Source organism: Bombina bombina, chromosome 3, assembly GCF_027579735.1.
Source record: "Bombina bombina isolate aBomBom1 chromosome 3, aBomBom1.pri, whole genome shotgun sequence".
NCBI lineage: Eukaryota > Metazoa > Chordata > Amphibia > Anura > Bombinatoridae > Bombina > Bombina bombina.
Genome location: NC_069501.1, coordinates 1,097,041,519 through 1,097,055,684, shown reverse-complemented (window position 1 = coordinate 1,097,055,684; position 14,166 = coordinate 1,097,041,519). Strand labels below are relative to the sequence as shown.

Sequence of the window (14,166 nt, the reverse complement as noted above, 5' to 3'; positions counted from 1 at the left end):
CAGTTTTGTCTCACCGCTTACTTACCTACAGCGCTGGTATTACGGGTTTTTACAAACTCAGCGTTAAAAGGCAAGAAGTGAGTGTTGAGCAAAATTGTGCTCCTTATCGCACTTCAATACCAGCACTGCTTAAGTCAGCGGTGAGCTGGTCATACGTACTCGTGCACGATTTCCCCATAGACATCAATGGGGAGAGCCGGCTGAGAAAAAGTCTATCACCAGCCAAAAAGCAGCGTAAAACTCAGTAACGCAGCCCCATTGATTCCTATGGGGAAATAAAATGTATGTTTACACATAACACCCTAACATGAACCCCGAGGCTAAACGCCCCTTATCTTACACTTATTAACCCCTAATCTGCAGCCCCCGACATCATCTCCACCTACATTATATTTTTTAACCCCTAATCTACCGCTCCGGACATCGCCCCCACTATAATAAACATATTAACCCCTAAACCGCCACACTCCCGCCTCGCAAACACTAGTTAAATAATATTAACCCCTAATCTGCTATCCTTAACATTACTGCCACCTACCTACATTTATTAACCCCTAATCTGCCGTCCCCAACGTCGCCGCCACTATATTAAATGTATTAACCCCTAAATCTAAGTCTAACCCTAACCCCCCTAACTTAAATATAATTTAAATAAATCTAAAAAAAAATCCTATCATTAACTACATTATTCCTATTTAAAACTAAATACTTACCTATAAAATAAACCCTAAGCTAGCTACAATATAACTAATATTTACATTGTAACTAGTTTAGGGTTTAATTTTAATTTACAGGCAAGTTTGTATTTATTTTAACTAGGTAGAATAGTTATTAAATAGTTATTAACTATTTAATAACTACCTAGCTAAAATAAAGACAAAAGTACCTGTAAGATAAAACCTAACCTAAGTTACACTAACACCTAACACTACAATTAAATAAATGACCTAAATTAAATACAATTAAATAAATTAAATACAATTAGCTAAAGTACAAAAAACAAACACACACTAAATTACAGAAAATAATAAACAAATTACAAGATATTTAAACTAATTACACCTAATTTAATAGCCCTATCAAAATAAAAAAGACCCCCTAAAATAAAAAAAAAAACCCTAGCCTAAACTAAACTACCAATAGCCCTTAAAAGGGCCTTTTGCGGGCATTGCCCCAAAGAAATCAGCTCTTTTACCTGTAAAAAAAAATTAAAAAAAAATACAAAACACCCCCCAACAGTAAAACCCACCCACACAATAAACCCCCCCAAATAAAAACCTAACTAAAAAAACCTAAGCTCCCCATTGCCTTGAAAAGGGCATTTGGATGGGCATTGCCCTTAAAAGGGCAGTTAGCTCTTTTGCGGCCCAAAGCCCTAACCTAAAAATAAAACCCACCCAATACACCCTTAAAAAACCTAACACTAACCCCCTGAAGATCGACTTACTGTTCTGAAGACCGGACAGCCATCCTCAAGGAAGCGGCAGAAGTCTTCATCCAACCAGGCCGAAGTCCTCAACGAAGCCGGGAGAAATCTTCATCCAAGCCGGGCAAAGTGGTCCTCCAGACGGGCAGAAGTCTTCATCCAGGTGGCATCTCCTATCTTCATCCATCCGACGCGGAGCGGCTCCATCTTCAAGACATCCGACGCAGAGAATCCTCTTCATCCGGAGTCATTCTTACTGAATGAAGGTTCTTTTTTAAATGACGTCATTCAAGATAGCGTCCCTTAGATTCCAATTGGCTGATAGAATTCTATCAGCCAATCGGAATTAAGGTAGAAAAAATCCTATTGGCTGATGCAATCAGCCAATCGGAATCTAAGGGACGCCATCTTGCCAGAGAAATCTGCAATGCTTAGCATGGCAAAGAGAACTGCATATTTTGGAGACAGAAATTAACTTAGATTTTGCAAAATTGAACAATTAGTCAATTAAAAAGGGACAGTCTACTTCAGATGTTTTTTAGTTTAAAAAGATGGATAATCCCTTTATTACCCATTCTCCAGTTTTGCATATCCAACACAGTTATATTAATATACTTTTTACCTCTGTAATTGCCATGTATCTAAGCCTCTGCAGATTGCCCCCTTATTTTAATTCTTTTGACAGACTTGCATTTTAGACAATCCGTGCCCTCTCATAAAAAAACTCCACAGGAGTGAGCACAATGTTGCCTATATGGCACACATGAACTAACGCCATCTAGCGGTGAAACATTGTCAAATACACTGAGATAAGAGGCGGCCTTCAAAGGCTTAGAAATTAGCATATAAGCCTACCTAGGTTTAGCCTTCAACAAAGACTACCAAGAGAACAAAATGAAATTATTTGTTCATAAAAGTAAATTGTAAAGTTGCTTAAAATTGCATGCCTTATCTGAATCATGAAAGTTTAGTTTTGACTAGACTGTCCCTTTAAGAAAGAGTTTATACTGCCAGTAACTAAAATGGAAGTGGAATCTCTAAAATAGCAGAACAATATTAACATATGCTATCTACAGAAATGAATATTTTCCCCATTTAGTTATTAAAATATACTTTGAAATTGAACCCATTACCAGCAACAAACATATGTAGGGCAAGTGCAGTTAATTATTTTTTTTATTAAAAAATCCTGTGCCAAAGGCTTATAGAGTTTAAATGAACAATGCTTATTACTAAATGTACTAATCCAATATTTATATACTGATATGCACATTATTTTCTGGCATAGACACTGAAACAAGACACCACCGCTGGTATTTAGGTTTATGTGACGGTGCACACCACAGTTGTAGACAGATTTAGGAGTTAAACGTGAATATGGATTTTTGTAATATTGACCAAAACTACTATTGATTGTTTTGGGTAACTGGCTGTCTACACTGTTAAGCATTATTTAAAAAATACTATTAATCATTTCTATTTAATTTTCCTCAAGGGAATTCCTAAGGTAGATACTTTAGTAGTTAAAACTACTATAAACACTGAACCTAATTATGTACTTAAAAACAAATATAAATGTATAAACAATTTATAAGTTATAATTAGGTTGTAAAATGAAATGGTCTTTAAAAATGAGTCAATATTTATTGTTGATACTAAATATTATTTAGTATATTATATAAAATGGGCATACCATTGCCAATTCACAAATCTGAAACAGAAACAAAATAAATCTCTTACCATCGATCTACATGAAGAGCTGTAAACGTACGGGCCGCAGCCTCTCTAGTAAACAGCTTGAATCCACACTGTGTGTCTTTTACTCCACGAACGCACAAGAACCATACAAGGAAATGAAAACCATACATAAGAACTGTCCTGAACATTGATCGCTGCAACACAAACAAAATGCAGACAGAATAATTAGAGGTATGTAGGAGTTTACTAGGAACAGTGCTATGTCAAATGAGATCCAAAAAACAAAACAAAAAAGGGCCCTGGTTATCTTTGCTATTCCTTATTTAAAAATCAACACACAACTAGTAAAGTAAGATAAAAAGTGATTTATGACCATACATGCTTGTGAGGAAACGGGTTTTACTATACATATAAAATGCTGAAAAACAGAATTTATGCTTACCTGATAAATTTCTCTCTCTTGTGATGTATCGAGTCCACGAATTCATCCATACTTGTGGGATATTCTCCTTCCTTACAGGAAGTGGCAAAGAGAGCACCCACAGCAGAGCTGTCTATATAGCTCCTCCCTTAGCTCCACCCCCGAGTCATTCGACCGAAGGCTAGGAAGAAAAAGGAGAAACTATAGGGTGCAGAGGTGACTGAAGTTTTTTAAATAAAAATATACTACCTGTCTTAAATAAACAGGGCGGGCCGTGGACTCGATACATCACAAGAGAAAGAAATTAATCAGGTAAGCATAAATTCTGTTTTCTCTTGTAAGATGTATTGAGTCCACGGATTCATCCATACTTGTGGGATACCAATACCAAAGCTTTAGGACACGGATGAAGGGAGGGACAAGACCGGTTCCTTAAACGGAAGGCACCACTGCTTGTAGAACCTTTCTCCCAAAAAAAGCCTCCGAAGAAGCAAAAGTATCGAATTTGGAAAATTTGGAAAAAGTATGAAGCGAAGACCAAGTCGCCGCCTTACAAATCTTTTCAACAGAAGCCTCATTGTTAAAAGCCCATGTGGAAGCCACTACTCTAGTAGAATGAGCAGTAATTCTTTCAGGAGGCTGCTGTCCAGCAGTCTCATAAGCCAAACGGATGATGCTTTTCAGCCAAAAGGAAAGAGAGGTAGCCGTAGCCTTCTGACCTCTCCGCTTACCAGAATAAACAACAAACAATGAAGATGTTTGACGGAAATCTTTAGTTGCTTGTAAGTAGAACTTTAAAGCACGAACCACATCAAGATTGTGCAACAGACGTTCCTTCTTTGAAGAAGGATTAGGACACAGCAAAGGAACAACAATTTCCTGATTGATATTCCTATTAGAAACAACCTTAGGAAGGAATCCAGGTTTGGTACACCAAACCACCTTATCTGCATGGAAAACAAGATAAGGTGAATCACACTGTAAAGCAGATAACTCAGAAACTCTTCGAGCCGAAGAGATAGCTACTAAAAACAAAACTTTCCAAGCTTAATATCTATGGAATGCATAGGTTCAAACGGAACCCCTTGAAGAACTTTAAGAACCAAGTTCAGGCTCCATAGCGGAGCAACGGGTTTAAATACAGGCTTGATCCTGACTAAAGCCTGACTAAACGCTTTAACGTCTGGAACATGTGCCAGACGTTTGTGTAAAAGAATAGACAAAGCAGATATCTGTCCTTTTAAGGAACTAGCTGATGATCCCTTCTCCAATCCTTCTTGGAGAAAAGACAATATTCTAGGAATCCTAATCTTACTCCATGAGAAACCCTTGGATTCACACCAAAAAAGATATTTGCGCCAAATCTTATGATAGATTTTCCTGGTGACAGGCTTTATAGCTTGAATCAGGGTATCAATGACCGACTCAGAGAAACCACGCTTTGATAGAATCAGGCGTTCAATCTCCAAGCAGTCAGACGCAGAGAAATTAGATTTGGATGCTTGAATGGACCTTGGATTAGAAGGTCCTGCCTCATTGGCAGAGTCCACGGTGGAACAGATGACATGTCCACTAGGTCTGCATACCAAGTCCTAAATGGCCACACAGGTGCTATCAGAATCACTGAAGCTCTCTCCTGCTTGATTCTGGCAACTAGACGTGGGAGGAGAGGAAACGGTGGACATACATAGGCCAGATTGAAGGACCAGGGCACTGCTAGAGCATCTATCAGTACCGCCTGGGGATCCCGGGACCTGGACCCGTAACAAGGAAGTTTGCCGTTCTGACGGGACGCCATCAGATCCAATTCTGGTGTGCCCCATAGCTGAGTCAGCTGGGCAAATACCTCCGGATGGAGCTCCCACTCCCCCGGATGAAAAGTCTGACGACTTAGAAAATCCGCCTCCCAGTTCTCTACCCCTGGGATATGGATTGCTGAGAGATGGCAAGAGTGATCCTCCGCCCATCGAATTATTTTGGTTACCTCCATCATCGCTAGAAAACTCTGTGTTCCTCCTTGATGATTGATATAAGCTACAGTCGTGATGTTGTCCGACTGAAATCTGATGAATTTGGCCGCAGCTAGCTGAGGCCATGCCTGAAGCGCATTGAATATCGCTCTCAGTTCTAGAATGTTTATCGGGAGGAGCGTTTCCTCCCGAGACCATAAGCCCTGTGCTTTCAGGGAGTTCCAGACTGCACCCCAGCCTAGCAGGCTGGCATCTGTCGTTACTATGAGCCACTCTGGCCTGCGGAAACACATTCCCTGAGACAGGTGGTCCTGAGACAACCACCAGAGAAGAGAATCTCTGGTCTCCTGGTCCAGATGCAGTTGAGGAGATAAATCTGCATAATCCCCATTCCACTGTTTAAGCATGCATACTTGCAGTGGTCTGAGGTGTAGGCGGGCAAAAGGAACTATGTCCATGGCCGCTACTATGAGTCCGATTACCTCCATACACTGAGTCACTGATAGCCGAGGAATGGAATGAAGAGCTCGGCAAGTGGTTAAGAGTTTTGATTTTCTGACCTCCGTCAGAAATATTTTCATTTCTACCGAGTCTATCAGAGTCCCTAGGAAGGAAACTCTTGTGAGAGGGAAGAGAGAACTCTTTTTTATGTTCACCTTCCACCCGTGAGATCTCAGAAAAGCCAACACGATGTCCGTGTGAGACTTGGCTAGCTGGAAAGTCGACGCCTGAATTAAGATGTCGTCTAGATAAGGCGCCACTGCTATGCCCAGCGGTCTTAGAACCGCCAAAAGGGACCCTAGCACCTTTGTGAAAATTCTGGGAGCCGTGGCCAACCCGAAGGGAAGGGCCACAAACTGGTAATGCCTGTCCAGAAAGGCGATTCTGAGGAATTGATGATGATCTCTGTGAATAGGGATGTGTAGATACGCATCCTTTAAATCCACGGTAGTCATATATTGACCCTCCTGGATCAACGGTAGAATAGTACGAATAGTCTCCATCTTGAAAGATGGTACTCTGAGGAATTTGTTTAGAATTTTGAGATCCAAGATAGATCTGAAAGTTCCCTCTTTTTTGGGAACCACAAACAGGTCTGAGTAAAACCCTAGCCCTTGTTCCGCTTTTGGAACTGGGCGGATCACTCCCATGGTATGTAGGTCTTCTACACAGCGTAAGAACGCCTCTCTCTTTGTCTGGTTTGCAGACAATTGAGAAATGTGAAATCTCCCCCTTGGGGGGGGAGTCTTTGAAGTCTAGAAGATATCCCTGGGACACAATTTCTAAAGCCCAGGAATCGTGAACATCTCTTGCCCAAGCCTGAGCGAAGAGAGAGAGTCTGCCCCCTACTAGATCCAGTCCCGGATCAGGGGCTACCCCTTCATGCTGTCTTGGAGGCAGCTGCAGGCTTCTTGGCCTGTTTACCCTTGTTCCAAGCCTGGTTAGGTCTCCAGACTGACTTGGATTGGGCAAAATTTCCCTCTTGCTTTGCAGCAGGGGAAGCTGAAGCGGGACCACCCTTGAAGTTCCGAAAGGAATGAAAATTATTTTGTTTGGTCCTCATTTTATTTGTTTTATCCTGAGGGAGGGCATGGCCTTTCCCTCCAGTGATGTCTGAAATAATCTCTTTCAGTTCAGGCCCGAATAGGGTTTTTCCTTTGAAAGGAATGTTCAAAAGTTTAGATTTTGATGACACATCAGCAGACCAGGACTTAAGCCATAATGCCCTGCGTGCTAAAATGGCAAAACCTGAATTCTTTGCCGCTAATTTAGCCAGTTGGAAAGCGGCATCTGTAATGAAAGAATTAGCCAACTTAAAGGCCTAAATTCTATCTATAATATCCTCTAATGGAGTCTCCATCTGAAGAGCCTCTTCTAGAGCCTTGAACCATAAAGCAGCTGCAGTAGTTACAGGAACAATGCACGCAATAGGTTGGAGAAGAAAACCTTGATGAACAAATATTTTCTTCAGGAGACCCTCTAATTTTTTATCCATAGGATCTTTGAAAGCACAACCGTCTTCGATAGGTATAGTTGTACGCTTAGCAAGAGTAGAAATAGCTCCCTCCATCTTAGGAACCGTCTGCCACAAGTCCCGCATGGTGTCAGATATGGGAAACATTTGCTTAAAGACAGGAGGGGGAGCCAACGGAATACCTGGTCTATCCCACTGCTTAGTAACAATATTCACAATCCTCTTAGGGACTGGAAAAACATCAGTGTAAACAGGAACCTCTAAGTTTTTGTCCATTTTACACAATTTCTCTGGGACCACTATAGGGTCACAATCATCTAGAGTCGCTAATACCTCCCTGAGCAATAAGAGGAGGTGTTCAAGCTTAAATTTAAAGGCCGTCATATCAGAATCTGTCTGAGGGAGCGTCTTTCCTGAATCAGAAATTTCTCCCTCAGATAACAAATCCCTTACCCCTACTTCAGAACATTGTGAGGGTATATCGGATACGGCTACTAAAGCGTCAGACGGCTCAGCATTTGTTCTTAACCCAGAGCTGTCACGCTTTCCTTGTAAACCAGGCAGTTTAGATAAAACCTCTGTGAGGGTTGTATTCATAACTGTGGCCATGTCTTGTAAAGTAAATGAATTCGACGCACTAGAGGTACTTGGCGTCACTTGTGCGGGCGTTACTGGTTGTGACACTTGGGGAGAGCTAGATGGCAAACCCTCATTCCCTTCTGTCTGAGAATTATCTATTGCAATATTTTTAAGTGCTAAAATATGCTCTTTATAATTTATAGACATATCAGTGCAAGTGGGACACATTCTAAGAGGGGGTTCCACAATGGCTTCTAAACACATTGAACAAGGATTTTCCTTGATGTCAGACATGTTAAACAGGCTAGTAATGAAACAAGCAAGCTTGGAAAACACTTTAATCAAAGCAAATAATACTTAGAAATAAACGGTACTGTGCCTTTAAGAGAAAAAAAGATGCACAAACTCTGCAAAACAGTGTAAAAAAGCAGTAAACTTAACAAATTTTTTACAGTAGCACCATAAAGCTTTAGTAAGTTTGAACAGCCAGACAAATAAACGATTAACCCCTTAATGTAAAAACCGGATTGACAAAACGTCAAAAACCGGTAAAAAAACGTTCAGCACCTTGCCACAGCTCTGCTGTGGCGCCTACCTGCTCTTTAGGATAGATTTGTGGGGAAAAAAACTTCTTTTAAGCCCTCAAACACAGCAGGACCCTCTGGAGAAGCAGCTGGATGTCTGAGTAAAAGAAACTGCGCAACTGAGGCGCAAAAATAGGCCCCTCCCACCTCACTCGATGTTATGGGGCCTAAAAGAAACACACCAGAGTGCTTCTAAACTAGCCATGTGGGTTAATAACCCCTAAATAAGCCACAAAGACCCCTTAAAGTCCCTCAAAAAACGTTATGTTTTCAATAAAGAAACGTTTTTTCCTATAAGTGTCACCAGTAACCAATGAGCCCTTTATGCAAGCTAGGATTCCTACTAAGTGTCTGAATACAGCTTACCCTTCCCTCATGGGGACATTGCCAGCCTTTTCTAGAATTATCACAGTCTGTCTAGAAAAAAATAGACTGAACATACCTCAATGCAGCTTAGCATGCAAACCGTTCCCCCAACTGAAGTTTTCCTGTACTCTTCAGCCCTTGTGAGAACAGCAGTGGATCTTAGTTACAAAGTGCTAAGATCATCATCCTCCTTGCAGAAATCTTCATCCCTTTTCTGCCAGAGAGTGAATAGTACACACCGGTACCATTTAAAATAACAAACTTTTGCTTGAGAAAATAAAAACATTTTTGTCACCACACTCACTTTACCCTTCCTAGTACTTAGAGTAGGCAAAGAGAATGACTTGGGGGTGGAGCTAAGGGAGGAGCTATATTGACAGCTCTGCTGTGGGTGCTCTCTTTGCCACTTCCTGTAAGGAAAGGAAGGAGAATATCCCACAAGTATGGATGAATCCGTGGACTCGATACATCTTACAAGAGAAAACAGAATTTATGCTTACCTGATAAATTACTTTCTCTTGCAGTGTATCCAGTCCACGGATTCATCCATCCTTACTTGTGGGATATTCTCATTCCCTACAGGAAGTGGCAAAGAGAACACACAGCAGAGCTGTCCATATAGCTCCCCCTCTGGCTCCGCCCCCCAGTCATTCGACCGATGGTTTGGAGAAAAAGGAGAAACCATAGGGTGCAGTGGTGACTGAAGTTTAAACAATAATTTTTAACCTGACTTAATTGCCAGGGCGGGCCGTGGACTGGATACACCGCAAGAGAAAGTAATTTATCAGGTAAGCATAAATTCTGTTTTCTCTTGCAAGGTGTATCCAGTCCATGGATTCATCCTTACTTGTGCGATACCAATACCAAAGCTTTAGGACACGGATGAAGGGAGGGAACAAGACAGGTAACCTTAACGGAAGGCACCACTGCTTGCAAAACCTTTCTCCCAAAAATAGCCTCCGAAGAAGCAAAAGTATCGAATTTGTAAAATTTGGCAAAAGTATGCAGTGAAGACCAAGTCGCTGCCTTACAAATCTGTTCAACAGAAGCCTCATTCTTGAAGGACCAAGTGGAAGCCACAGCTCTGGTGGAATGAGCTGTAATTCATTCAGGAGGCTGCTGCCCAGCAGTCTCATAAGCCAATCGGATGATGCTTTTCAACCAGAAGGAAAGAGAGGTAGCAGTCACTTTCTGACCTCTCCTCTTACCAGAATAGACAACAAACAAAGATGATGTTTGTCTGAAATCCTTAGTTGCTTGTAAATAGAATTTCAAAGCACCAACCACATCAAGATTGTGTAAAAGCCGTTCCTTCTTAGAAGCTGGATTAGGACACAGGGAAGGAACAATGATTGCCTGGTTAATGTTCTTATTAGAAACAACTTTAGGAAGAAAACCAGGTTTGGTACGCAAAACTAACTTATCTGCATGGAACACCAGATAGGGTGAATTACACTGCAAAGCAGACAATTCTGAAACTCTTCTAGCAGAAGATATAGCTACCAAAAACAAAACTTTCCAAGATAATAACTTAATATCTATGGAATGTAAAGGTTCAAACGGAACCCCTTGAAGAACTGAAAGAACTAAATTTAGACTCCACGGAGGAGCCACAGGTTTATAGACAGGCTTGATTCTAACTAACGCCTGTGCAAATGCTTGAACATCTGGTACTTCTGCCAGACGCTTGTGTAAAAGGATAGACAGAGCGGATATCTGCCCCTTTAAGGAACTAGCTGATAAACCTTTCTCCAATCCTTCTTGGAGAAAAGACAATATCCTTGGAATCCTAATTTTACTCCACGAGTAACCCTTGGATTCACACCAGCAAAGATATTTCCGCCATATCTTATGGAGTATCTATGACTGATTCAGAGAACCCACGCTTGGATAGAATTAAGCGTTCAATCTCCAAGCAGTCAGCTGCAGAGAAACTAGATTTGGATGCTTGAATGGACCCTGTATTAGAAGATCCTGCCTCATTGGCAGTGTCCATGGTGGAATAGATGACATGTCCACTAGGTCTGCATACCAAGTCCTGCATGGCCATGCAGGCGCTATCAGAATTACCGAGGCCTTCTCCTGTTTGATTCTGGCTACCAGCCGAGGGAGAAGGGGAAACGGTGGAAAGACATAGGCCAGATTGAAGGACCAAGGCGCTACTAGAGCATCTATCAATGCCGCCTTGGGGTCCCTGGACCTGGATCCGTAAAGAGGAAGTTTGGAGTTCTGACGGGACGCCATCAGATCCAACTCTGGAATGCCCCAAAGCTGAGTCAGCTGAGCAAATACCTCCGGGTGGAGTTCCCACTCCCCCGGGTGAAAAGTCTGACGACTTAGGAAATCCGCTTCCCAGTTGTCTACTCCTGGGATGTGAATTGCAGATAGGTGGCAAGAGTGATCCTCCGCCCACCTGATTATCTTGGTTACTTCCTTCATCGCTAAGGAACTCTTTGTTCCTCCCTGATGATTGATGTATGCTACAGTCGTGATGTTGTCCGACTGAAATCTGATGAACTTGGCCGCCGCTAGCTGAGGCCAAGCCTGGAGCGTATTGAATATCGCTCTCAGCTCCAAAATGTTTATCGGGAGAACAGACTCTTCCCGAGACCATAGGCCCTGAGCTTTCAGGGAGCCCCAGACCGCGCCCCAGCCTAACAGACTGGCGTCGGTCGTTACGATGATCCACTCCGGTCTGCGGAAGCACATTCCCTGAGACAGGTGATCCTGAGACAACCACCAGAGAAGAGAATCTCTGGTTTTCTGGTCCAGTTGGATTTGAGGAGACAAATCTGAATAATCCCCATTCCACTGTTTGAGCATGCACAATTGCAGTGGCCTGAGATGAATTCGAGCAAAAGGGACTATGTCTATTGCTGCTACCATTAATCCGATTACCTCCATGCACTGAGCTACAGATGGCCGAGGAATGGAATGAAGAGCTCGGCAAGTGCTTAGAAGCTTTAACCCTCTGACCTCCGTCAGAAATATTTTCATTTCTACCGAGTCTATTAATGTTCCCAGGAAGGGAACCCTTGTGAGCGGGGACAGAGAACTTTTTTCAGTGTTCACCTTCCACCCGTGAGACCTTAGAAAGGCCAGAACAATATTCGTATGAGCCTTGGCTCTGGGAAAAGCCTGTATTAAGATGTTGTCCAGATAGGGTGCTACTGCAATGCCCCGCGGTCTTAGTACCGCTAGAAGGGACCCTAGTACCTTTGTGAAAATTCTGGGAGCGGTGGCCAACCCGAAGGGAAGGGCCACGAACTGATAATGCTTGTCCAGAAAAGCGAACCTTAGGAACTGATGGTGATCTTTGTGGATAGGAATATGAAGGTATGCATCCTTTAGATCCACGGTAGTCATATATTGACCTTCCTGGATCATCGGTAAGATTGTCCGAATGGTCTCCATCTTGAAGGATGGAACTCTGAGGAATTTGTTTAGAATTTTTAGATCCAGGATTGGTCTGAAAGTTCCTTCCTTTTTGGGAACCACAAACAGGTTTGAGTAAAAACCCAGTCCTTGTTCTGTAATTGGAACTGGACATATCACTCCCATCTTGATTAGATCTTCTACACAGCGTAAGAACGCCTCTTTCTTTGTCTGGTCTGTAGACAGACGAGAAATGTGGAACCTTCCCCTTGGAGGAAAGTCCTTGAATTCTAGAAGATATCCCTGAGCAACTATCTCTAATGCCCAGGGATCGGGAACATCTCTTGCCCAAGCCTGAGCAAAGAGAGAGAGTCTGCCCCCTACCAGATCCGGTCCCGGATCGGGGGCTACCCCTTCATGCTGTCTTAGTAGCAGCTGCAGGCTTCTTGGCCTGTTTACCCTTGTTCCAGCCCTGCAAAGGCTTCCAGGTTGCCTTGGGCTGTGTAGAGTTACCCTCTTGCTTTGTGGTCGCAGAGGTTGAAGCAGGACCGCTCCTGAAGTTGCGAAAGGAACGAAAATTAGCCTTGTTTTTAGCCTTAAACGGCCTATCTTGCGAGAGGGCATGGCCCTTTCCCCCAGTGATATCCGAAATAATCTCTTTCAATTCGGGCCCGAAAAGGGTCTTTCCCTTGAAAGGGATATTCAGTAACTTAGTTTTAGATGACACATCGGCCGACCATGATTTAAGCCAGAGCGCTCTGCGCGCCATGATGGCAAAACCAGAATTTTTCGCCGCTAACTTAGCTAATTGCAAAGCGGCATCTGTTATAAAAGAATTAGCCAGCTTTAGAGCCTTAATTCTATCCATAATTTCGTCATATGAGGTCTCCATCTGGAGCGACTCCTCCAGCGCCTCAAACCAGAAAGCCGCTGCAGTAGTCACAGGAATAATGCAGGCAATAGGTTGGAGAAGGAAACCTTGTTGAACAAATATTTTCTTTAGTAAACCTTCTAATTTTTTATCCATAGGATCTTTGAAAGCACAACTGTCTTCAATTGGTATGGTTGTGCGCTTGGCTAGTGTTGAAACTGCCCCCTCTACCTTAGGGATCGTCTGCCATGCGTCCCGCCTGGGATCAGTTATAGGGAACATTTTCTTAAAGATAGGGGGGGGGGACAAAGGGTACACCTGGTCTCTCCCACTCCCTATCCACAATATCCGCCACCCTCTTCGGGATCGGAAACGCATCAGTGTATACAGGGACTTCTAGGAATTTGTCCATTTTACACAATTTCTCTGGGACCACCATGGGGTCGCAATCATCCAGCGTAGCTAATACCTCCTTAAGCAGCACGCGGAGGTGTTCCAGCTTAAATTTAAACGCTATGGAATCTGATTCTGCCCGCTGAGAAACCTTTCCTGTATCAGAAATTTCTCCCTCGGACAGCACATCCCTCACCGTCACTTCAGAGTGTTGTGAGGGTACAACAGATAAACCCTCCAAAGCTTCTGATTGCTCATACTCTGTTCTTAAGACCGAGCTATCACGCTTTTTAGGAAAAACTGGCAGTTTGGATAAAAATGCCGCAAGGGAATTATCCATGACTGCTGCTAATTGTTGTAATGTAATAGGGGCCAATGCGCTAGAGGTACTAGGCATCGCTTGCGCGGGCGTAACTGGTGTCGACACATGGGGAGAGGAAGGTGGGCTATCCTCGTTACCTTCTGTTAAAGAATCATCTTGGGCTACATTTTTAAGTGAAACAACGTT

At 42.8% G+C, this 14,166-nt stretch overlaps 1 protein-coding gene across 1 annotated transcript in view; it reads right to left on the bottom strand.

Annotated features, from left to right (window-relative positions):
• The window catches only part of ALG5 (ALG5 dolichyl-phosphate beta-glucosyltransferase), a 111,837-nt gene that overhangs the window by 58,756 nt on the left and 38,915 nt on the right, over positions 1–14,166 (bottom strand). The window contains exon 8 of the mRNA XM_053708435.1: positions 3,167–3,318. Within this exon, the coding sequence (XP_053564410.1) occupies positions 3,167–3,318 (152 nt within the window). The remainder of the gene's footprint in view (positions 1–3,166; positions 3,319–14,166) is intronic.